This window comes from Diadema setosum, chromosome 4, assembly GCF_964275005.1.
Source record: "Diadema setosum chromosome 4, eeDiaSeto1, whole genome shotgun sequence".
Classification (NCBI taxonomy): domain Eukaryota; kingdom Metazoa; phylum Echinodermata; class Echinoidea; order Diadematoida; family Diadematidae; genus Diadema; species Diadema setosum.
In genome coordinates this window covers 42,788,743-42,814,971 of record NC_092688.1, presented here as the reverse complement: position 1 = coordinate 42,814,971, position 26,229 = coordinate 42,788,743, and the positions used below count along the sequence as shown (strand labels likewise).

Below are 26,229 nucleotides of genomic sequence, written 5' to 3'. Positions count from 1 at the left end.
TTCTTGTGAGTGGGCCTAATTTTGGGCAAGTGACTAGTGTGCTCTAGCCTGTTACAAGAATTGGGCGCTTGCCCGAGTACCCGTCTGGGTAAGGAGATTTTTTTTTTCTACTTGGTAATGGTGTGATTCAGTACCTTTTTTAGTCTTTTCTGAAACCACAGATGTCTACAAGTACCCATACACTACACCAACAAATGCAGAATGCATGATCTAGATGTAAGCTCTTGGTGGCTGTTCACATCTTGACAAATTATCTCAAAGTCATAAGAGATTTAGATGACATATCTTTTCAAATATGAGCTATTGGCCAAAAAAATGAAATCAACCACATTCTCAAAATCTAGTTTGAAGATTCAATTTTGTTTAAAAGTGTTACAGCCCCTTTTAGACATTAAAATGATAACAGCATATTATAACTCTCGGTGTTTTACAAGATGCTATTTGGGATTCAGTTTTGCCTCAACTAGAAGTTCCACTTGCCGCCCTTGTTCTCTTTTTTTTTCTTAATCCACCTGAAATGAAAGCAAATATTGCAAAAAATGTCATTCCTCTCTCATATCTTAATGAAATTCATAAAATGTTGCCATTCATAAAATGTTCCAACAAAGGGTGTAGACAAGAAAAGTGCTTTCAGACGTGTAACAATAAAGGGATGGTGAGAAAAAAAAAATAATACTCAACATCATGTATCTGGAACTACTCAACAAAGTGCTCAAGGTCCATTTCAGAGAATTTGATATGAAGAACATCCTTTCATATAAATTTAAGTTGATGAGCAATGTGAAAGTTTATTGTTTTCTTTAATTAAAAAAGAGGAGTCCTCCAATGATGCACCCTGTAGTTCAGTAAATAAAAAGTTCTGCATTGTTTGTACACCCCGAGGTCCAGTAAATATAAAGTTCTACATCTCTACATTGTTTGTATACCCTGTAGTCAAGTAAATATAAAGTTGCAGTTCTGCATTGTTTGTACACCCTGTAGTCCAGAAAATATAAAGTTCTGCATCTCTGCATTGTTTGTATACCCTGTAGTCAAGTAAATATAAAGTTACAGCTCTGCATTATTTGTACACCCGTAGTCCTGAAAATATTATACAAATGATGCACAGGATAGAGTGTGTTAGTGAAGGTGCGGCGCGCTCGAGAGTATTGACAATGGTGCGACATGCACGAGGCGCAGCCGAGTGCATGTTTGCAACCATTGTCAATACTCGAGAGTGCGCCACACCTTCACTAACGCCACGAAATAATCCTGTGCATCATTTGTTTTATAAAATGGGTCGAAAACTAACAGCATTATTCACGTACCTTTGTGGGTCAATACCAGTCAGCTACATGTAGCACTCGCTCAAAAGTCAAGATGTGCGAAGATGTTCGTCCCAAACATTTACGCACGTCGCACTCGGAAATCCCGCACATAAGTACTGTACGTACGTATAAGAGTATACGTACGCCACGTGTTATGCACAAGAAAGGCCGCCGGCTGTTGTGGCAGCCCGTGGCCTGAAACATCTTAACTAGAAGCTGTTTACAGGATTGACAGCGCGTATAGTAGCATGTGACGCACTTGTAAACGACTGATTGAGTGCGCACTGCTAGTGTAAACCTTGTGACGTTCGTCAGGCCAGGGAGGTGGAAGAGAGACTCTTTTTAGTGCATTTACTAAGAAATTAATGCATGCACACATGACTCATTTCAGCGCTTCCAATTGGCTACATTCTTGAACCCATTTTATAAAAAGTTCTACATCTCTGCATTGTTTGCACATCCTGTAGTCAAGTAAATATAGAGTTCTACATCTCTGCATTGTTTGTACACCCTGTAGTCCAGGAAATATAAAGTTCTACATCTCTGCATTGTTTTCCACCTGTCTATATAGATACAGCCAGCCTAGTCTTTATGCTTCTCATGCTCTTGTACTGAATATATCAAGTCTCCTTGTACTCTTTTTTACATTGCGATGAGTATCTAATATCTCTAATGGAACATATAAAATGCCAAAATACAACATCCCGGCTGCATGAGAAGTGTAATGAGGCTTACCACAGTGGCAAAAGTGCATTTTAATCCCCCCTGCGTGTGTCCCGAGTAATGTGATCAATGCAAAAATCAAAATTAAATTACGATCACTTCGTTACACGCATGCTCGATGACGAGGCTCGATTGGGGTTGTTCGTACCTAATATGCTGATGAATATACTCTGCGCAATACACAGTACATCAATACAGGTGCCTGATGAGAGCCCATCCCCCCCCCCCCCACAAAAAAAAAGCCTACCTGCACTTGGCTACACATGGTGATCACGTAAGAGGAGGCACACTGCAAAAGGATGGGGCAATGACGGATTCTATTTTTGGAGCATTACCCCCCCCCCCCCCTTTTCTGTCTTTCATTTCTAAATCCCGGAGCTGTCACTACCGGCTCTTTGCCAATCTCACAGATAGACGGCCGGTGAATCGGCAAGGTCTGATTTCATTTTGGCCATGAGCAGCGAGATGCCGTTCTTAGTGTGGATGGCTTCTCTTATTGCAAAGGCAATGCCAATCAAACACTGTATCCTCTCAAAGAAAACAGGACAGCTGAAATGAGATACGTTTATTACCTCCAACACACACACACACACACACACACACACACACACACACAGACTCTTCTCCCCCTATCCTTTTCACTCTCCACTGTGAGTGTTGTGACAATATATGGGACATTAACAAAGAGATTCATCTTACGAACCATGCAGGGGATCAATAATTACGTCATGGGAGTGTGGAATTTCTGATTCATTGTGAAATTGTGATTTTTTTCTTTTGAGGCACGCACAGTTAGTTATTATATCACATACTTTTGTTATTTTCTATCTTATTTTGTTACTGTCACTTTGGTTTTGCAATGTCTTTTATATGTCATTGTTCTTACTAGTGTAGGACCGTTATATAGTTTTCTCCTATAAATAGCACCAGTGCACTTAGAAATGCTCGTAGAAAGTGCCATATAAATGCAGAAAGAGAGTTATCACTATCATTATCATTATTATTGAGTGAGATACATGCTTATAAATAAAATCTCTACTGTCCCAGTCATCTCAAAGGACTATGCACAACAAATAAATCTGCAATTGAAAACAAAAGCTTTTCTGCTTCTCTTTCGACACTTTTTTTCTCCTACCCTCTTATCTCCCACCATTACCCATCTTTCCATGAGACTATATTTTCTTCTTTCCTTTTCTTTTCTCCCTACCTCATCTTCCTCTCACTACCCCTTCCTCTACTTCTACTTCCTCTTCCCTTTTTGTTCTTCTTTTTCTCTTCCTCACTCTTAGTCCATCCAAACATTTACCCCTCCTCCTCCTCCTTTTCCTTCTCTTCCTCTTTCCTTAAATCTTCCCTGGTATTCTTTTATCACAACCTCTTCTTTCTCTTCATTCCATTGCTTTTTCCTCTTCTTCTGCTTTTACTTATCTTTTTCTTCTTTTTAGTAGTCTCTTTCTCTAACAAAACAAATTCCTTCCCCTTCTCCTACTTCTCCTTCTCCTTCTTCTTCTTCTTCTTCTTCTTCTTCTTCTTCTTCTTCTTCTTCTTCTTCTTCTTCTTCTTCTTCATCTTCATCTTCTTCTTGACTTTCATCCTCTGAGCACTCTTCCTAATTGTCTCCTCCAAAACTCTCCCCTCCCTCTTTCTTCTCCTCTTCCTCCTGCTCCTTCCATCTCTTCCTTTTCCGACCATCCTCCTCACCCTCCTCCTCCTTCCTGGGGTTCCTTCAGGGACTGTATAATGTCACACCTCTTTTTCTGATGCTATGAGTAAATGGATGCACATCCTAAGATGGAGTGCTGTTCAACTGGATGAATAATTCACATTTACACATGCCCAATGAAGAGCTGCATCTGCGTGGAAGAAAAGATATAAACACGAGGATGCCAGATCCTTTCTGACCCTTACCATCTCCATGTCCAATCAAGAAGGATGAGTTTCGCAAATGAAACTGATCCCTGGGGATGAATTAATTCGTACTCAGCACTGTCTCTCTCCTTCCTTTTAGGGATCTCTACTGGCCTGCCTCTTCCCTCACTCATGCAAAATGCAGGCTGGAGGAACTGCATATAAACTGCTGTTTCAGCTCAGAGTGATCTGTAAAACTCTTCCCACTGCCATGTCTGCACTTACAACCGTTTTGTAAACATTACCCAGCTTACACGGGAACGATGCATCAAGCAACCCACACTTCAGTATTTCACAAACCTTAGTTAATGCTCTTCATGTGTGATTTTCCCCAAAACAGTCAAACCTGCTGTGAGAGACCACCTGTCTAAAAAGGTCCTTCCCTCAAAATGCTTTAATAGACAATGTGATAACAGCATGCATGGGGCAAAAATTTCTTTGATCTATGATGATGGCTCCACACTCACTATAAGAAATACAACTTAATTCCAAACTTCATTGATGTAGTCATGGAATACCTTGAGCACAATCATTAGGCACAGTTTTCCTTTATTATGGCATGGTGGTAGCACAATAAATCTGTCAAAATAATGTCAGCTGCCTCCTTTTATCACTTTCAGGGACAAAATCAAAATCTGCAATTTTGTTAGTCTTTGTGATTTTTATGACAAATGTGCATCCCCAGCAATATGAAAGACAATGACAGATGTAACGATGGGTAAATTTCTTACCTGATCCTGGTATGTTAAATCTCCTTCCAGATTGCTGCATAAAATGAGACCAAACAACGTCCAATTAATATCGAGTACAGGAAAATGCAGATAGTTAGAAAAAGTGGTCGTTGAGTGTCCACTGGCTAAGAAAAAAACCCACAGTGCTATAACCACTCTCCAAAGTCCATGTCATAGAAAGGGTTAAGCAACTTAGTATGTGTCAGGGCATAAATCATGCATGGGACATACGCAGTATATCATTTTACCTTCCTTTTCTATACACTGGTGCAATTGATCTTACAAGGGATAGTCTTTACTCAAGACTGAAGCATGTCAAAATGTTATGAGATCATGTATTTCCTTACTTGTCAACCCTAGAGCATCTAGATCCTTTTTGCAAATATCACATCAGTCACAGGTCACTAACAAGAAGCAGTAAATCTCATCATTTTTTTTCTTCTTCTTCTTTTTTTTGTTTTTGTTTTTGCCTGGGTTAAGACCAAACTTGCTATGTATTTATAGAGATCAGCTAGTAGATGATAAAGATAAAGATTTTCAAAAACATTTTTTTTTTAAATTTCTTAACACGCACATAGTATGTACAGAGAATCATCTATAGGCATGGGAGCAGAAGGGTTGCTACTTACATCCAGGATAGCATTGAGCTGCCTCAGGACAGCATGGACCTCCTCCTTTAACAGCCACTGGAACTCATCCTCCTGTGGATCAAAAGAAATTATTTATAGGGTCATTTCATCTGTTGCTGTCAAGATCTTTGACATCAAAATGTCTAACCATCAAGATCTTTGACATCAAAATGTCTAACCATCAAGATCTTTGACATCATTATGTCTCACCCACAAAATCTTTGACATCATTATGTCTCACCCACAAAATCTTTGACATCATTATGTCTCACCCACAAAATCTTTGACATCACTACTTGTATGTCATACAGTCAAGATCTTTGACATCGCTATGTTTAACCATCAAGATCTTTGACATCATTATGTCTCACCCACAAAATCTTTGACATCACTACTCGTATGTCATACAGTCAAGATCTTTGACATCGCTATGTCTCGCAGTCAAGATCTTTGACATCATTTATCTCTTGCTCTCACAGTCTTTAACACGTCATTTGCTGCCCTCACGAGCTATGACAGCATGTCATCAGTTGCCTTCAGGGTCTTTGAAATTATTTCATCTGTTGCCTTCAAGATCTATGACATCATTGATTTCATCTATTGCCCTACAGATCAGTGACATCACTGCCTTTACATACATTACCTTCAAGATCGTTGATATGCTTTCATCTGTTGCCCTCAAATTCTTTGACATTTCATGCTGCCTGAAAGACCTTTGACATCATCCCATTGGTTGCCATCAAGATCTTTGACATCGTTTTTACACTGCCCTCAAGATCTTTGACATTATTTCATCTGTTGCCCTCGATGTCTATGACATTTATCTCTTACCACCAAGATCTATGACAAAATCTTATCTGTTGCCCCAAAGATTTACAATGTATGACATCATTTCAAAATTTGTTGTCCTCAAGATCTACAATACAATGTACGACATCACTTTATCTGTTGCCCTGAAGATAGACATGTATGAGATCATTTCATTTGTTGCCCTATGAAATCATTCTATCTGTTGCTGCCAAGATGACTTCATTTCATCCTTTGCATTCAATATCTGATATCACTTCTTTTGTTGCCTTTAAGATTATTGACACAATCTCATCTGTTCTATACATGCACTTTGACATTGCCTCATTACTTGCCCTCATCTAAATTGAACCACACCCATATGATGCCCTGAAGACTGATATCATTGCAATCATCTGGATCACTTGGTGCAATCAGTGCATGAAAGACCTTGGCAATGACTGAATTTGATTGCTCTCAAGACTGCACCATCAAAAACTTTGTTTTCAGTTGCTTTCAAGTCTCTGCCATAAATTCATCCATTGTCCCAAAGAAACTCATTATCATTTAACTCACAAAAAATAAAAACAAGGAACAAATGTGTCAAATAGCCAGCGTCGTAGTTCCAAGTTGTGAATGAGCAGAGAAAGAGTAAAGTCATTTGTACTGGCAGCATTGTTGGTTTGTTAATTTACTGAGATAAGTGTCTCTGATGTAATAATTATTAATGTAATTCTTAAACACATATAATAAAATGTACATGTAAATGGTGCTTGCTGGCACATCCACTTTACAGCAAGCCTAGTATGTGGTTATGTTAAATGAAGGAAACGTTAATGCATTCAATGTAAAATCATGAAACGGATGCCTCCCCAAGTTTATTAAATGGACCATTCTGGTCATCTGAGTGTATGCAAGTTCCTTCTTTGTTTGAACATGGATTCCATTCAAATAAATTGCTGCATATCGCTATCATGCATTTAAGTTTGTATGCCGCTTTGAAAATGACTGAAATGTCTAACCAAATGAGAGAAAAAAGAAAAGAAAGGCCATTTGTACAAACATGCACATGATCTAATTATGAACTGGCTTATTTGTGACCCGCAAGACCTTTGCCATCATTTCATCTGCTGCCCTACAAACTCACCTTTTTGTCCACCATCCATCTGTTACAAATTTGTCCTTTATTTTCACCACCACAACACTCCCAGGCCTATATTGTGAAGCAGGTGGTTATTGTGCCAAAGTTCTTGTGCTCCTGCACACATTATCATTTGTCCGAGGTCACAGGTGTTACACACCTGCTTCAGAAATTGTAAAGTGATCAGTCCTAACATGGAAGTGAACCGTGATGCCTGACCTCAAAACGTATTTGTGGCAGAAAATACTTTATGTAAACAGCAATCATCAGATAAACTTTGATATGATTGTGGGATTTAAAAAAAAAATGTTCTGGTATTCATCACATCACACTCAAACATTACAGGATTTTAGTGGACTGGCCAAAAATAAATGTAAACTCAAATGCTCATGATAGTGAACTCTGTAAGCTACCTACTCTACGCAGGCACGGGTATGTGGGGTAATGTTTTGTAAATGATGATAGTTTTTCTTCTGAAAAATGGTCACTTAATTGCTTTAGTTCAAAGAGAGTATAATGAAGATTTTGCCAAGCCTTCTCTAAGTTCTACAATTGTATTTGTTTGTATATCTTCTTCACGACCAACTGGATTAGAAATACAAGATTGGAATAAACAGGGGAAAATATATGATAAAATCATGATAAATCCTTCCTTTATGTTTGTGTGATTTGCAACATTTTTCATACTGTTTCAGATTGTACAATGTCAACAGCATCAAGAATCAAACTGTCAGAAAGTATAGATAACTACACACATTAGGTAATCAAATGTCCCACCCCCTAACGACAGTGCTAAATCAACATAAATCCTTGTAACGAATACCTTGCATGATTTTTTTTTTCCAAAAAAATATTATTGTATACTACACTGTTTTAACATTTTAAACTTATCAACAGCTCTTCTCTATTGTAAACCTAATAAAACAGATATAGTACTCTGTGCTCTCAACTACAGAAAAGGGATGATTACTGAATTTTATTTTTTATGGAAGGAAACATGTACTGCACAACCTGTTAACCAACTTCCATATATGTAACCAATTTTGCCAGTGACACCTGGGATTGAAAATGATTGGCTACAGATTTACCTTTAGAAATGGACTAGATAATATGGCATGCTTGTTAAACTGTTATGGTGACCTTGGAATGAACACCTTGCTTTATAAATCAATTATGGGAAAAATGTAAACATACATGTATGGGACCCTTTGAGCTTTGAAATATTAACATCGCATATTTGTTATTATTATCCATACAGAGGATTTTGGAGCCCAAATACAAGTGTTATTTTGTCGACGCACCTCATAACTTCCGACCCACTTAGAAAGTTTGTTGAACTCGACCAATATTTTTTGCCGAGGCGACCAATATTTAAAATATTGGACGGCAAGAGGGGGATTCCCCAAAGTTTTTATAAACTGCACCGTGATTGGCTGAGATATATACGAGATGACCTGAAATATGAAGTAAAAACGTCTGTGATTGGTCAACCACGAATTAACTAAAATATCGTTTCTTCTAAAATTCTGTGTTTATACAAACAAATTTCAATTAATTGAAATTGTTTTGCATACAATTTTTCAAAATATCACTTTCATACCAGGAAATTAAATTTAGGTTTGATGAAAACAAGTTGCATTTTTTGTGCAGGCGACGATTGATCAGCTCAGCGCTACTGACTGCTAGATAGCCCGCGCGCGATATACAAATACATGTAGCCGGCCGCCGCTTGCATTTACATGCATAATGTGTAAGTACAGTAGGCCATAATAGGACTACAGCACACCACTGAAGTAAATCTTTCACGATCTACTGTAGATGTGACGTGAATTGTGTCTCAGATCTCGGATACAAGAACATCTAATTCTGGTCTAAATTAGCTAGATCTCTGCCTAACAGTAACATGACGGCTACCAGGGATACATAGATCACTGTTTTATCTATCAGGGAATGAAGTAGATTAACTTGCACTGAAGAGTGTACTGGTACCATACCCCATGTCAGGATCAAGTACAGTAGTTAGTAGGAGACCATACAGCACTCAGAGACAGAAAGGGTACGTGAAAATATTCTTTGCTAAAATCCTCTGTAGGATAATAATGATAATATTGGATGTCCTATTTTTGATTAATACAAGGAAATATTGGACTCGCTAAGCAAAATATTGGACTCGTCTTCGACTCGTCCAATATTTGTGCATAGCTCGTCCAATATTTCCTTGTATTAATCTCAAGGCCATCCAATATTATATAACTGTTATTTACCTAGAGAATTTAGATCCATAGCTTTCATTATGACGTCATTATACATCTTCCATGAGGGCTGCACTAAGCTCTTACTCCAACATACATCCACTATAGAATTGTGGCACTGTGAGAAAAATAACATCCTTACACAAGATGTTCTCCTGTGGAAAATTTTTTAATTTTAGGTCTACTGTTTCAACCCTTGATAGGCCCATTCACAATGTGATCACCAGAAATTAACAGCATTTGAAATTTCTTTTTTTCCCCCAATACCATTGCAATGCAAAATCGGTCTGTCTTGGAAAATTTTGACAGAAAATTTACCTAGCGCAGTGTTTTAATCCCTTGATGTCACTCGCTGCACTACGTCTGAAGTGAGGGTACACCTTGGGTCATGCCCCAGTCATTGTTTGAGCATGTGCAGTTCGAAGGCTTTTAAGCGCTTTGCTGACAGCATAATGAGTTATTTGGCCTTGTGTGAATGGCAGTAAATAACATCAAGTTTAGCATGACTATCCAAAGACCAATAACTCATGTGCACGAATGGGCCTCCATTGTTAGTGTTTGTTCGCTGATTAGCACGTACACTGTCCAGAGTGCTTTCTTTGCAAATTGACAGTGTGGAAACTAACTGCCAACTAGAAAAGCACTCGGAGAGCGCAGACCTCTGCCAAGCCAACAAATCATTTCCACAAAACATGCATGCAATTTCCCAATAGAAGCTTTTTTTCTACCTCATTAGCAGAGCATGTGCTGTTGTGCGCATATTCAAACCTCCAGTGCGTGCAGCTAGAACTCCTCAGTTCATTGACCTTACAACTTGTATCATATGCCAAAATATCAAAAATCCTTAAAAAATCCATTAGAATTCCCAGATCACTACCAAAATTTAATCATCTGTGCATTGTGTCATTCAAATTTCTGCAAGTTTTATTCAAATCCGTTTACAACTTTTTGAGTTATTTTGCAAACAGACAAACCAAGGCTGATGATCAATAAACCTCCTCCTCCCTTGGCGGAAGAAATGAACAGATATTACCAAATCCCCTTGATTGCTATTGTGTTATTGTGGCCTTCTTGCAGGACTGAAGTATTTTAGTTACGTTCTGACGGCAGGCCCTAACCTCGAGGTTAGGAAACCTCGAGGTTTAGCTCTTGCCCCCTAACTACGACGTGTGTCCACACGACGAATCTTAACCTCGAAGTTACGAAACCTCGAGGTTAAGCTTCTGCCCCCATCTCCCCCCCCCCCCCCCCCGTAACTACCAGTGGGTCCCACTCGATGTTAAAACCATAAAACCGGAAGTTTCAGCCCACACTGCTAACAAGGCGTCTATTTATTCTTTAGTCCAACCCTGTCGGACTCACTTAAGGGCTTTTTACACTTGTAAATTTTTGCTTAGCCCCGGACCAACGGTGGGGCTAAGGGGGGGGGGGGGGGGGGCCTTAGCCCCAACCGTTGGTACGGGACTATCCTTAGCCCACTTTCTGTTTACACTCGTTTTTGCCAAAGTGGGCTAGCCCCACCGATAGTATGGTACTATCTGGCCCTGCAAAATAGCAGGGGTTAGCACCGCAATTGCAGTGCCAAGCGCCAAGTGAGTGTAAACAGAACAAAAAAATAACAGAAAAAAAAAAATAATACAGTACACAGCGTAATTATGAATATTCATGTGGTTTGGAAAGTCCGGGGCTAAGAAATACGAGTGTAAAAAGGTCAGTTTTCTCCTTAGCCCCGGACAAGAGATAGTGCGGGACTAATTGGCGAGTGTAAAAAGCTGAAAAAATTGGTACGGGACTAACGATAGTCCTGGGTCAGAGAAAGTCCGGGGTTAAGAAACACAAGTGTAAAAAGCCCTCAACAGGTACTCTTTTTCTCTGTCATGGTATGCAGAGATAGCACTGCACTGATGACTTTATGCCTTTATGAAGATATTCGTCGAAAACATTTTTTTAGCGAGTTCGACGTGTTCAGTTTCAGAAATCAAGTGCATGGGAAGAAAAGATGATGTTGTTGTGTCGTGCGTCATAGGTTTTTCACGTGTAGTGTATTTGTGGTGTATGTTTGGGAGGTTGACCCGGAAGCAGAGGGAAATTGTGGGGGCTGGAGTTTACGGCGAGGTCACTCTTAACTTCGAGTTCGTTGTTTTTTGTGTCCACACGGTGCTTAACTACGAGTGGGGACCCCCCGCGGCTCGTGATTAGAGCGCTAACCATAAGATTTCTCGTGGCTCGAAACATCAAGCAAACCTCGAGGTTTGCTAACTACGAGTGCGTCTTCACGGTCCCTAACTACAAGCTCTAACCTTGAAGTTTCCTAACTTCGAGGTTAAGGGCTCCCGTCTGAACGTTACTATTGTTTTTAATGCTCCACTGGGCCATGGGTGGCCACCCTACAAATGAGTCAAGTTTGGTGTAATTCACTGAAAGCAGATGAACTGCGCAGCAAGCTACAGCTAAGTGCCTGAGCACTAACCAAAGGGTTAAAGGGTTCATAGCCCTGTCCAGTGGCGGATCCTTTATTTTTCGTTAAAAACAAAAGAAATAAAAAGAAAAAAAATGAAATGAAACCCGGAAGTGGCACCAGAAATATTAGTTGCGCCCCCCCCCCCCCCCTTTACAGAATTCCTGGATCCACCCCTGCTGTCCACAATAATGCAGTGCTTCCAATTTGGATTCCATATATTTTGGGAGAAGATTGGATTCTAACTCAATTTTGTCAGAAAGGTTTATATGTAGGCTTACTGTGCATAAAAAGCACTACTTTGACCTTTCTCTCGTATCTATGGTCAAATCAAAGTTTCAGTGAAGAGAATACATGTGGACACTGTATGAATCTGGTCAAATAATTGCTCCTACTGTGTATTTTTTTACTCTGTAAAGATTAATGGGGTCAACAGTCTCTGCAGATTAAATATCAATCACTGTGAATATTTATGTATCATTGCTAAACAAGATAAAGTGACCCGAGATTGGAACTGTAATAAACCTTCAATGCAAACATACAACAATGGCTCTTTATGCTAATTAATACAATTTATCAAATATTGTTTATTTGTTTTGACTAAGTTAAAAAACACAATTTGCTCTGGTAAAAATTTTACTGATTAAGGTATGAGATTCTCACTCTAATGTATTCAGTTTGAATCTCTGACTACATTGGTACCTCCAACATTATCTACTCTACTGCCCATTCCACCCCACCCCCATAAACTTGAGAGCTCTGCACAGTATGAATGGCAAATGTGGACTTTGTATTGGATATCATGTTTTAGCCTCAAGGGCATAGTACATGTACTGTATCAAAAGAGATAACTTGTACGTGTTGGAGGAGGAATCAAAGATGAGAGCAATTGGACCTTCCAGTACCAAGGCTCATAATATACAATGTAGGCTATATAATCCATGTCAGACTGCCCCAGCTACAATATACATTGTACATGATGCATAATCTTAGCAAGGCAGGCAGTAAGTCTCAAATATACTGCCTGTTTTACCATGGATCACAGGAATGTCTAATTTAACATGCAGTTATAGAGACAGAAACTATTTTTCTTCACTAACACATTTAAGTTCCAATTGAAATTCAAATCTCTAGTTTCATGTCCAACTTACATTCTACCTAAGAAAAAAAAAACAAGAGACCCGCGGGTCTAGCGCTCACCTGAGTATCGCAAGTTCACCTTTCACGCAGTCACTCAATTTAAATTAATCACAGCTGTACTAAAATTTGACCAGGCATTCACAAGTAGAAGATGAAAATGTACAATGAGGGCCCAAATTTTTTAAGATTCCTTAATTTGGGGGGATGGGGCCCCCTGGGGCCCTCTGGGTGGGGCATGGTGCCCATTTTGATAAATTTAGATCCTGACCCCCTAGGGATGCTACCTGCCAAGTTTGACGAAAATCCATCATGAGGTTTTCAGGAAGAAGATGAAAATGTACAATTCAGGCCCCCATTTGGACCTTCCCAACCCCCCCCCCCCCCCTGCCCCCAAGAGGGGCACCCCTGGATTTGCCATGAACAAACTTGAAACTACAGTCATTAATGTACTCACTCATAGTATTATCTTTATATAGCTCTATAACTTCTGATTCTAGAGAAGATTTTTAAAGATTCCTTCATTTTGGGGGGTTTGGGTCCCCCTGGGGCCCCTGGGTGGGGCATGGTGCCCATTTTAAGAAATTGAGATCCTAACCCCCTAGGGATGCTACCTGCCAATTTTGGTGAAAATTGGTCATGGGGTTCTCAAGAAGAAGATGAAAATGTATAATTTAGGCCCCATTAGGACCCCTCCCCACCCGCCTCCCCTGGGTCCCAAGGGGGGCACCCCTGATTCTGCCATGAACAAACTTGAAACTACAGTTATCAATGTACTAACTCATAGTATTAACTTAGCTCTATCACTTCTGGTTCTAGAGAAGAAGATTTTTACAGATTCCTTAATTTTGGGGGGTTTGGGCCCCCCTGGGGGCCCCGTGGGTGGGGCATGGTGCCCATTTTAACAATTTGAGTTCCTAACCCCCTAGGGATGCTACCTGCCAAGTTTAATGAAAATCGGTCTTGGGGTTTTCAAGAAGAAGATGAAAATGTAAAAAGTTTACGCACGTCAGACGACGCACGACGGACGCCGGACGAAGGGCGATCGCAATAGCTCACTTGAGCCTTTGGCTCAGGTGAGCTAAAAATGGGCCAGGAAAGAAATAAAATGACATTACGGCATTTAATAAAGAAGTACAAAGGAAAGAGTAATAAGGTTCTATACGATACTTTTGCAATTCATTGATAACTATAACTTCATTTGAGAACTAATTCCTGTCATTCACACACGGAATTATGCATACATTACAAGAAGTGCATAAATGCCAGAATTACAGATGTATTGAACCACTAAACCTTTAGCAGCTAACATCCTGGTTAAAGACTGATGATAACAATAACATATTAGTGTATACTGTGTGGTGGTGGTCAATGTTTGTGAGAAGAAACTAAAAATAACTAAAAATTTCCTATCATCATCAAAGCTGCATTCTGTTAACAATTTCAACAAAAAAAAATCATACTTTCATGGGTGGATGACTTATTGTTGGAATTGACGAATCTGTTAGCAAATAAAATTCAAATATTGGCAAATAATACTTATAATACAGATGTTGCTCTTTCCGATATTGGAATTATGGGTCTGTGTATCACGAATAGATGACATGTATACATTGCAGTGACTTACAAATATCTGACCTATTGATGTATCCATGGCAACATGCATCATCATGCAATGGGAACATGCACAATTCAAGTATTTCAAGTAATTCAGGAGCAAGTACAGTTTTGGTGACCCCGATTCATTTCAGGACAAACTGTCTGACAAGTGCTTTAATAGAGTAATCACTGCTGTTTGCGACAGGGTGCCTATTAGTGGCAGGGGCCCCCTCATTCATTGATGAAAAGGCCCAATCAGGTGCGAGAGTATTCTCACCTCCCTGAACACTTCTGAGTACCGTACCTCTTGCTTTTGTTCTACAGTGGGACTAGGCACTCCTGATGCTCTTTAGCTGTTTTATTGCCGAATGAAATAGCCCCTGCCATAAATAGGCACCCTGTCGCAAACGGGGATGATTACTCTAGACCACTGAATCTGATCCTCTCATCTCACCACACTGCAAACCATTTCTTTCAATGTTTGCTCTTGTGTGATCGACACCATGGACTTTAGGTACAATGTGTATCTCCATGCAGAGACTACACAAAAAGTAGTTTGAACTCATAACTTTCTGCTTGTTTTACTCAAAACTATACTTGCTCCTTCAGACACATAACTACAGGGCTGCCAACTCTCACTCATTGAGAGTGAGACTCACTCATTTTGGTCCTTTCTCACTCTAAAACTTTATTTCATTTGCATGCATTTCTATTGATCTCACTCATTTTGACTCCTAAATTATAGCATTGGCCTATGGGAGTCTCACTCTCAGCTAGTTTCCAATGTTGGCAGCCCTGTAACTAGATAGAACTACATTTGTACTTTCGTATGAATTAATTCAAATATGTGATACAAAGTTTGTGACTTACAGCATCGAAGAGACTACTGTAGAAATCCATCACCTATTAGGCAAGAGTAGCACCAAAACACACAGACCATGCTGATGTGATTATGTTCCAAAAAGCTCATTGAGGGGGACTACTGGGTCAGCTGTAAACGGGTGACGGTAAATTGCCTTCGGTTGTCATGGGACAGGAAGGGCTTATTTTATGGCGTACTATTTCGACCCGCATATGAGGTCAACTACATAGGCCGACTCGTGCAGTCAGGAAATGTTTTGGGCTTCTTTTTGCTATGTGAAATAACACTACATTGTACAAGTCTATTACCACCCTGCTAATCAAGAGTCTAGAACTGAAACCAAGAATCACACTGTACTGCAGAATGCTGGTACAGAATTCATGAAGAAATTTAAAAAATATATATATAGAAAATGGTGGAAATTATCTTACATTTTGTACAGAAGACCACACCCAATACCAGGGGAACACTAAATAATGAAAAAATGCTCCTCCAACCTTGTGAATTGATATTCTTTTACACTCACAAATAGTGAAGTGTCTTTTGGTAATGACTGTAGCCAACCATGTGACCAGTTTGGAACTGACAACTTTATCAATGCCACCAGCTGCCTCTTTGTGCACAATATTACCAGTGATGGTACTTTGAGATGAAGGTCCCAATGAATTGCTGGTAATACTCCACAAAGAACACATTGTTCTTTGGTTCTTGTGTTTATTTGCTTGTCTGTTTTGTTGTTGTTTTTTATGGAGGAAGGGGAGGCTAAACAGGATTGTTATGAGAGCTGTAACTGCTCTCATTCATGTTGAGGATGATAGAAATTCATTTTCAAATATCACTGAATGGTTGAAAGCATCTTGATTGGGATCCTCCATTTTACATTGATATGTGAAATCTGGTATTGCTGCACTGAAAATCTCATGTTTTGTCTCACTTTTTTTTTCTTTTTCTTTTTTTATTAAACTCTACTTGTAGTTAACAAAAAAAATATGCCAACTTATTGATGAAATTTCATTAGAACTGAATGTTTGTGCAAATGTATTTGATAAAATTTTTTTAAACTCATTGATCTAAGAGGTCTTGTGTCTTATTGTAAAGAAAACTTCATCTTTGATCCCTCTGTTCATTACTCCTTACAACAAAAAACTCACAAACAATCTTATCAATCATTCATTAACAGCATTATACTGCTTACAGTACATTGTGCATGTATGTTGTACAGTCTGTACTTCACTGTCAAAAATATGCATCACATACAAGTGTACAAATTTCAATCAAGTTAACCGACAACTATCTGCATGAAAGCAAAATGATAAAATCAATATCTGTTAACATCCTTATCACAATCATCACATGTTGACAATGGTATACCACTACTACTATGACAGCACTCTGCATAACTGACCCTTGGTACCACTTTTCCAATCAAGAGCATCAGGTTATGAGATAGACCAGGAACTGATGCTTGGCAAAGCAAACACTCATAGACCATCATGTTGTCCTAAGATGGAATGTTGTTGATATGTTGTGATTTGTTGAGCTAAAGCTGTTTTTGTTCAACAGGGCAATAACCAATCAAAGAAAACCAAACTGTAAATATTGCATATCATATCGATATTTATCATGCCATTAAATATTGTGCAATTATTCCTGTAAACTGAAAAATATATCAGTGTTGACTTTTTCTCAGAACACCAGTTCTGAACTTTGATTAAGCACAGTATGCTTTTGACATTTTAATCAAAGATGTATCCTTCTATCAACCTATAACTGTTAATTTTAATGTACATAACATCTCTACATGTACTACAATGTACAATGTATAACCACCATGGAGTTGGCATGATCTTGCAGTTCTCCCTTAAATATTGCCTATGAGGGAGAAAGAAATGTATTAAAGGCAAATATTACAAATGCGCTCTCACCTACACTGTACATGGAGTGATTGAAACTAGGCAGGGGCATTAATGTGAAGAATTCCTGACAACCTGTCAAAGAAGGTACCTCTGTAAATATGATAAATTTGTTAATCATTGTAAATTATGAAATGTCATTCTCAATACCCAACAAAGCAGGCAATATTTGGTCATTTGCTGTATTTTGCCCATTTTTTCTGTTGCTGATTGCTTTGAGTTAGAATGGTATTATGTCCTACAAAATTTCACTCTGCTTTGCAATGAAAAATAACAAACATTACATTTTGACAGTTATACATGTATAGTACCTAGATAGTGCTAGATATACTTTAATTTTTCCTCTTCATATTTTCAAGGGTAAGCACAGAGAGGGTAAGCAAACTAAGCAAATATTCCTTGCCAGACCTAAAAATATATGCAGTTGCTTTGAATGCACTATTGATTTTCAAAACTAAGCATTCACATCTCCATTTCAAGGTCTTATCTGTATTGCTTTGTGCATGGAAATCTGGCATGTCAAGTCTGTTCAAATACACACAGATGCTCAATGGAAGCCTGGGGGGGGGGGGGGCTGGCTGGCTATAATGAGGACTTCCAAAATGACATACAAAAGTAACGAAGTAAATCTACTTTAAAAAGAAAACCAACCAAACAAGCAGGTTCAACCAATGCAATCAATAAGAACAACAAAAAAGAGCACTTACTTCCATGAAAATAGATATTTTTGTGTTTTGCAAATTAGGAAACAGGTCACACTAAATGCACTACAGAAATTTTGTTGTTGTTGTTGTTGTTGAAAGTAGCAACAACATGCAATGTAAAGATAAGAGCTGGTTTCTGATATCCTTACCATATTTCTCTCTTCTTCCTCACTGTCTATGTCATCTGCCATCTACTCTCTGCAAACAAACTGGGCGAACAAGTCTTTCGGATCCTCAAAGCTGCTGTAAACACGGTACCTCCAATGTGAGGAAAATGTCACACTTTCTTAAGGGTGTAGAAGACAGTTGTGCTTGCATTGCAACCAAAAGCATCAATGTTTCCAACCTGGTAGCCCGTCTGTCATGACTTATCATCTGCAGTTTGTTTCTTACAGATATTGATATTTTCAGTCTGAACAGTTATCCTCCAACTCCGCTTCTGCTGGGTGATCAACAAGCTTGGAAGTAATGAGCTTCTTCTAAGCGTAGCTTTAAAAGTAGTCTTATGACAGTTTACACATAGAGTTGTACTTGTATGTTGGAATGGAGGCCCACCAGTACCGTGGTACTTTATCTATCTCTTGTTGGCAACTGTCAATTTACCCTGGCTATCCTGTAAAAAATTTGAGCCCACCAGAAGGCTTTTGCCAAGAGATGTAAGCTATGCTCTACACAAACAAGTACTATATCTGCAGATTCCACATACGTTCAGGCTTTTTTACATTTTCATAATTTTTACACATTACTCACTCACCAGAACAGGAGTCACTACTACTGACTGGCACTACTGCATGCATTAAAAACTTTGCATTTTTGGTTCTACTTGTGATTCAGATTTCACTTTAAATGGCTTGATGAGCGATTGATGAACATCAAATCCGACTGATGACCTCACTTCACTGTACCTGCGAATATGCGACGTGCCACACTATTGACTATAGTTACTTGAGTATTACACTAAGTCAAGGCAAGGCAGCTCGTACAAGCTCGTCCGGTGAAAAGTCAATGAATGAAATTACCGAATTACGGAGAAACGTAAAAACAAGTGAGTGGGACTACACACTGCACCTTGGACACAAGGATTCCACGAAATAGCTACGCCCACACACAACACACGTATCTCACGAGCTCCGTCCGCCTGGGTCTTGCAAGAAATATCCTTTGTCGACGGTTCTCTGTAGCTGTCTGTGGAGATAACTGGCTAATTCCAAGTTTCCCCGTCAACCTAAGCTTTTGTTGTCCCTCCAGAATATCCAGCGTAAAAGGTTACTCACATAGAATACATAGGCTGTATGAGTAACTGGCACGGTATCCGACTTTCTTTACCACCCCGCCCGGCCGCCGGACGTGTTCATTTGCTCCGATCCGGATCCTCCTCGCGCCACCATAACAATGCATTGATATCAATACAGCTCTCGCGTCGCTCGCGGCGCCGCCGCCGCGCCGTGGCCGTGGTCGTGTACACCCTGTACATTACCTGACGTCCAGTTTGACAAAGTTCCCCCAAAGCATGCAATCTGTACACAACAATGACAAACAATGATGTTGACGAGACAGGATTGCCGAACTAGCAGCAGGTGTGGCGCCTCGCAGAGGACACAGACGGACGACTTTCTCCGGCGACAGGAACGACCAACGGCGCACACAATGTCATCACCACATTTTCTTGTCTTTCTTCCTAATCCTATTTTCTTCAAGCCTGATGCATAATCTGCCACACCACGTTTACAAAACAACACGGCGTTAACAAATATCAAGAATATCTGCATATGAAGCAACAAAAACAAATCAACAACAAAAACACAATCTGATTCTCGATCATCAAACTTTGATAATTTCATGACACTTTAAGAAAGCAAAAGTATTAAAATAAAAGTATTAAACAAAAATATAAAAAATAGGGCTTATGCTTTTTTTAAAAATTAAACTTTCGAAGGGTATACAGGAATGAAATTCACTCTAAAAATAAGTCAAGAAAAGACGAGAGGGGGTATGCAAAATCATCATACCTGTATTATTAGCGGTTGTAAGGTTTCTACGTGTTTTTTTTTTTTTTTTTTTTTTTGTGGAGACCTTGAACTAGGGCCTATTCACCAGTAATAAGAATAAACCAATGTGAGGAAGAACTTATAAGGAAAAGGGAAGAAATAAGAAAAATCAAAAAAAAAATCAGTGCAACCGAATATTGGAAGATAGAAAAATAGAAGGAAGAAGAAAATAAGTGAAATACAAATCAAAATGAAAAAGAATATCTTTGGTGGCAATTTAATTTCCTTTTACTTTGACTTATGAATTTACCCTTCATGCAAAATTAATGGTTTCCAACTGAGGAGAAAATTTTTGTCCTTTCATGAAAAAAAGTACCTACCATGGATCGGCAGTTATAAAACCCATGAATACTTTTCTTTTTAAGCGAATCATAAATGAGATGATATCCTTGAACGTGTAATGGGGTTTCAAAAACATGACGTATAACAGGTAGGCCCTACTGTATTATCTTCTGATATCTTTATTGTCCCATACTTCCAAGGGATTGTTATAACGAGACTTAATTCCATTCTCTACTCAACGTAGGGCCTACATCCCAACGATCTCTGTAGAAATATTATATTCCTATTATGGTGCTAGGCCTACATCCCTTCCAAAAGGTCAATGAAGACAGCGTTCATGGCAGTGAAAACACAAGATGGCGCTATGCATAAATCACTTACAGACAGAGAATGCGTACAGATAGGATATACAGTATTATTTTGGGATGAAAAATTTATCCTCTAGTGATTGGTTGGAAGATCTCTACGTGATCATAAATTTCAGCTATGTCAGAGTGTTTGACACTCCATGAAGAACTGTTTGCAAAATGATGTCTCAAAGCGTGCACAGCTGCTCTGCACCGTCATTCTATGAAATGATTGTAACAATTTTTACTAATGTGGTAAATACGATTGTGACATCACAAAGCAATTCTGGCATTGCGCACTGTCGTATCGTCACTGCACTGTGTGAAATGTATTAATTTCAAGCAAAACAAATGTGACGTCACAAAGCAATTTTGACATTGCGCACGGCTTCGTACCGTCACTCTGTGAAAATGTAGCAGTTTCTTACAAAACAATTGTTACGTCACAAAGCAGTTCTGACATCGTGCGCTGCGCGGCTGTCGTAATAAAGTCACTCTGTGAAAGTGTACTCGTAACAAATTTCTAACAAAACAACTCTGACGTCACAAAGCAATTTTGACATTGCGCACTGTTTCGTACCGTCACTCTGTGAAATAAAACAGCTTCGTACAAAACAAATTGTAACGTCACAATGCAGTTCTGACATCGTGAGCTGCTTCTTAGGGTCCATTCACAAGATAGCATAATGACACGACTTCAGAGTGAATGTTGTTGTTTTTTACATGACTTACTCGTACTTGCTAGGCCCAACGTTATGTTTGTACTATTTCGCTTTAGAAAAAAAAATTAGCCTGCATATTATTTGTAAACGTTATTGAAATTTCGAATAAAACAACAACAATTAAACAATGAGATAGGCCTATGTTGTTGTTGACAACGTTATGGCTGTGAAGTAATTTCTCAAATTTTACCAATCATGAAAAACCAATGTAAAAATACCGTATAATTATTGTTTTGTAAAATGTTGTTTCAATGTCGAAGGGCAAAACATTCTTTAAAACAAACAAAACTAGAATATCACCATGGCGACTGATATGCCTCCGCGATATCCCGTCATTCTCTTATAGATGTGTATGGTACATGAGTTGGCAGTGTGAGACGACATTTTCATATGATTGATAAAAAATAAAATGATATGAGATGTTTGAAAGTTTGTGGCACAATCCCGAATGTGTTGAGTGTTTATACATTCCTTGAACCATAGACTTCATTGGATGATTTAATTGTTTCAGAGAGCAAGAATTCGGTAATTTGAGCATTTTCACTTGACGTTTGACCCTTGCCCTTGGATCCCATGACCCGCATCTTAAATTATTTCAGATGATCACCTTTTGCTATATATCTAAATTTCACGACAATACTTTGAGCCATTTTCAAAATATGGGGAAAAATAGTGACATTCAACATTATCTTTGCCTTTGACCCCATGATACATTCCTTACAGAATCATCGTGCAGTAATGCACGTTTATGTCTAGTTTATGTAAGTGTATACACTCAGCATTTTTCAAAGGTGTCGAGAAAATAGTGTAATAACAGCATTCAAACAACAAAATGTTACCATTATAGTCACCTGACGTTTGATCCATTGACCACACGGCCAAAACTTCTCAAGAAAATCATTGTCAGACAGTCGGTTTATATATATATATATATATATATAGGTCCTACGTAGGTGTACCAAGTTTCAAGAAGATTACTAGAGCCACTTCAGAGATATATATTATTATGGAGGAAAAAATATAAAGTGTTAACATTTTTTCACTTAACTTTTGACCTTTTGACTTTTGACCCATAAATATCCCAATAGGTCCCAACAAAAAATTTCCCTCATGAATCTTTATATACCTGGTTGATTCACTGAAAAATTCAGGCATTGCAAAGATATGGGGAAAAGTGAAATTTTTAGAATTTGATCTTGATCTTTGACATGGAGCGTATATGCACCCAAAAGGTGATGGGCACAGTTTCGGGCCACTCATACTTTACATGCCAAGTTTCACAACTATGACATGCCTCCGGCGACTTTTCGTGCCTGAGGCATTACACGGAATTATAAACATGTATGTGAAGAGGCTATAATTGTATCCATCAGGGCCGACCTGCGTTTTTGAAAGTGGGGGCCCTGAATAACAAATTACGTTTTGGGGCCACTTCTTGGTTTAATCAGCTGACAAGCAAGAAAACCGCGCTTGTTTTCTATTGCCACTTCCGGGGTAAAAAAGAAGAAGAAGAAGAAGAAGAAGAAGAAGAAGAAGAAGAAGAAGAAGAAGAAGAAGAAGAAGAAGAAGAAGAAGAAGAAAAGTGTATGGGGGGGGGGGGGACAAGTGGTTACACCCTATGTATCATTTTTTTTAAAGTGTGTGTGTGTGTGTGGGGGGGGGGGGGGGGGGGACGCAAGCCCTTGGCCCCCGGTCAGTGCGCCGGCCCTGATACCTGGTGGATAACGAAGACCATTATATATACTATTCTAGAAAATCTACACTGAACGTTTGCCTGCAATATGAAAACAATTTTATTTACTTATTTCTACATGGTGAAAATTCGTTGGAGGAACATAAAACAAATATAATTCACCTTTTATCAAAAAATTTCTCAATGATAGACATTTAATTGCATTATTCCTCGGGGCTGTGTCCCTCGGAATTAAAATACAGCTCTTCCTGCCACCTCAGGTCCTCGCCTGTGTAATTTATAAACTTAAATTAGAGCCAAGCAATGCATAGTATTTAATTTAATTTTCTACCTAAATAGTAGCCCGATTTTAGCTCCTAACATAATATGCATACTCTACCCTGCCTTCCTAATTTCTGTATGGTTCTTGACGACCTGAAAGCTTGCCCGGAGGTTTGCCCGCCGTTTAATAGCAATTAACTGCTCAGCAGACTGGGTTTTAAATATTGAAAGGTGTTTTGGTAAGGTAGACATATAGGGCCTACAGGTTAAGATAACTAATCAACTACGCAAGAACAGGAGAAATATCCATAACTCTGATTACATGATAATATACCACTATACGTACTACTTTGTATTCATAGACTGCATTGTTCGAGGGGACCCGCACACGTGCAATCGTGCCTATAAAGCGGAGCAACCGATTATTATAATGAGGTCACTCACACGGATGGAGCATGCAGTACACACATCGGATTCGCGTGCACGGTACACTGCCCGTGGAGAACCAAAGTACCTACAGTGCAACATGCGCGATGTATGTATGCGGTAACGAGCTAACTGCATGCCGTTTAATCGGCACTCGGATAAACGAAAGAGCAAACTCCCTGGATAAACGGCACAGACTTCCTCGCTCCACAATATTCCCGTTGCTCCCTGAAAATCACCATCAAGGGGTTTGTTATTAATGCATGAGACATCGCTGCGACACCCTGAAGAAATTACCAGCAGATTACGTTATGTGACATTGTCAGACAGTACCCGGGGATCGGATCGAGGCACACTGGCTGTTGAATGGAAGGCGTAAGTGGCGTAAAATTTCCAGACTTTCCGATGTCTGCTCAGTTGTAGATTTTTATACACATATAGTGGGGTCTTGTGCCACGTGACCGTGAAATGTAGGCCTACTTCAAATACACTGTCCCTCGAGTAGCATGTGTAAGGACTGCATTCGTTCCTATATAGGAGTCTGCCAAGGTGTCCATCATAGCCTGAAGCATGGAATTGTGATGGCTTGCGGTTAATTGCAACTCCACTTGGAGAGGGTTCATTGCATGGCGATGTGACGCTGAGGTGATGCTACGGTGCATGTCGTGAAATTCAGCTCGTGAGTGCGTACGTTCGTTTGTGGATTGATAAATCACATCGGCAGTTTATGACAAGAAAGAGGAGGAGCCCCGGCCCACCACCACCCCACCTGTTCAACTTATCGCATGACATCAATTAATTTATTGCCTGAACTCGCAGTGCATGAACTGTGACACCACTCAACTATTATTGCAACCATGGCTTCTACGTCGAGAAGACGTGTTGAATTGTCTCTTTCAAAAAAAGTTGAACTTTTGAAATGTCTGGAATCATCGGGAATGAAACAAGCAAGAGTGGCAAGGAAATTTGGAGTGTCCAAGTCGACGGTATCGAGAGTGATGCTGTCAAAGGATCAGATCTTGCAATATTATGAAAAGGGAAACAGAGATCGAAAGCGAAGGAGACAGGGGAAGTATTCTGACATTGAAAAAGAACTGTTTGTTTGGGCCAAAGAGAAGATGGGTCAAGGCTTGCGCCTCTCGACACCACTCTTAAAGGAGAAAGCAATAGAGATTGGTTTGTCACAGGGTTGCGAGTTCAAGCCATCTGAGGGCTGGATGAGCAGGTGGAAGATTCGACATAACATTTCATTTAAGAAAGGACGTGGTGAAAAGCAAGACGTAGACATGGCAGCTGAGGAGATGGAGATGATAGGCGATAAGGAAGAGCACGACATTGGCCTAAAGGGGACGGAACTCTGCAGCGGGAATAAGACCAGCAAGGATCGATGCAACAAAACGAGTGGTACCAAAAAGTGTAGGCCTAGTGTGGTCGTCGACGAGAAATCCAGCAAGACACGTTCCTACCCTCCTGACCTTGGCACACTTCCTGTCATGTACGACTCCTCCAAAAATAGGTGGATGACGGGCGACATCTTCAAGAAGTGGCTTATGAACTGGGATGCGGACCTCCGGGCCCAAAGCCAGCAGGTTTGCCTTCTTGTCTGTAACTCTGCTGTCCATCTCAAGGACGAAGAACTTTCCAACATTATGATGAAGTTTGTACCTCCCGCTCCATCAACTGCAGTACGACCAATCCAGGACGAGGAGGTCATCAAGAACGGGAAAGGTCACCATAGGAGCAAACCTGCCGCCAGGATGACACCAGCCCTTGACGAGTGTGAGACCACATACGTCCATGATGATGCTCGCCCAGTGCCCCAAATCCTCGATGCCCTTCGCCTTTCCATGTCATCAGATTCAGTTCGTCCTAGCATTACTGTGAACTCTAACCAGAAGACTGGGTCCAATGCCGCATACGCGTCTGACAGTGAGAATGACCATGATGACAGCCTTGGTGATGATGCAGAGTACATCGAGGTGGAGTATCAGCAGCTCACGGATGATGAGGTTTCCAATCGGAGTGATGGTGAGTCACCCAATGCCGAACAGCGGGTGGAGAGGTCATCAGGCTGCTCCAGCACCCACGACGAATGTGACCATCACGAGTCTGAGAATGAGACTGAGGAAGACCCGCCCTTAACGAAGAAAGAGAAGGTTACCATGGTGGACCTCCTTGGACGCTTTGTTGTTCAAAATGACCTCGACCCAGACAATCTGTCTTATATGGACATTGAGACCCTAGTTTTCTCGTAAATGCCAAATGCAAAGAAATAGTGCGCCTTTCATTATACTTCCTGA

General features: G+C 39.8%; 2 protein-coding genes across 2 annotated transcripts in view; one reads left to right on the top strand and one right to left on the bottom strand.

The window, feature by feature from the left end:
• The window catches only part of LOC140227291 (protein rogdi homolog), a 45,366-nt gene extending 26,936 nt beyond the window's left edge, over positions 1 to 18,430 (bottom strand). Inside the window, exons 1-3 of the mRNA XM_072307714.1 lie at positions 18,300 to 18,430; positions 5,299 to 5,370; positions 4,670 to 4,703 (exon numbers count right to left, since the gene is read on the bottom strand). Of these exons, the coding sequence (XP_072163815.1) occupies positions 4,670 to 4,703; positions 5,299 to 5,370; positions 18,300 to 18,341 (148 nt within the window). The 5' untranslated portion in view covers positions 18,342 to 18,430. The remainder of the gene's footprint in view (positions 1 to 4,669; positions 4,704 to 5,298; positions 5,371 to 18,299) is intronic.
• A 3,279-nt stretch (positions 18,431 to 21,709) lies between these two features.
• LOC140227904 (tigger transposable element-derived protein 4-like) lies at positions 21,710 to 26,229 on the top strand. The gene is made up of 3 exons (XM_072308289.1): positions 21,710 to 21,715; positions 23,053 to 23,124; positions 24,967 to 26,229. The coding sequence occupies exons 1-3, from the start codon at positions 21,710 to 21,712 to the stop codon at positions 26,182 to 26,184; spliced, it is 1,296 nt and encodes a 431-aa protein (XP_072164390.1). The 3' UTR covers positions 26,185 to 26,229.

Excerpts from the sequence above, each read along its gene's own strand:
- LOC140227904 (XM_072308289.1), top strand. Across the intron at positions 23,125-24,966 it reads AGAAGAAGAAGAAGAAGAAG|GGAAACAGAGATCGAAAGCG; the intron begins AAGAAAAGTGTA and ends TATTATGAAAAG.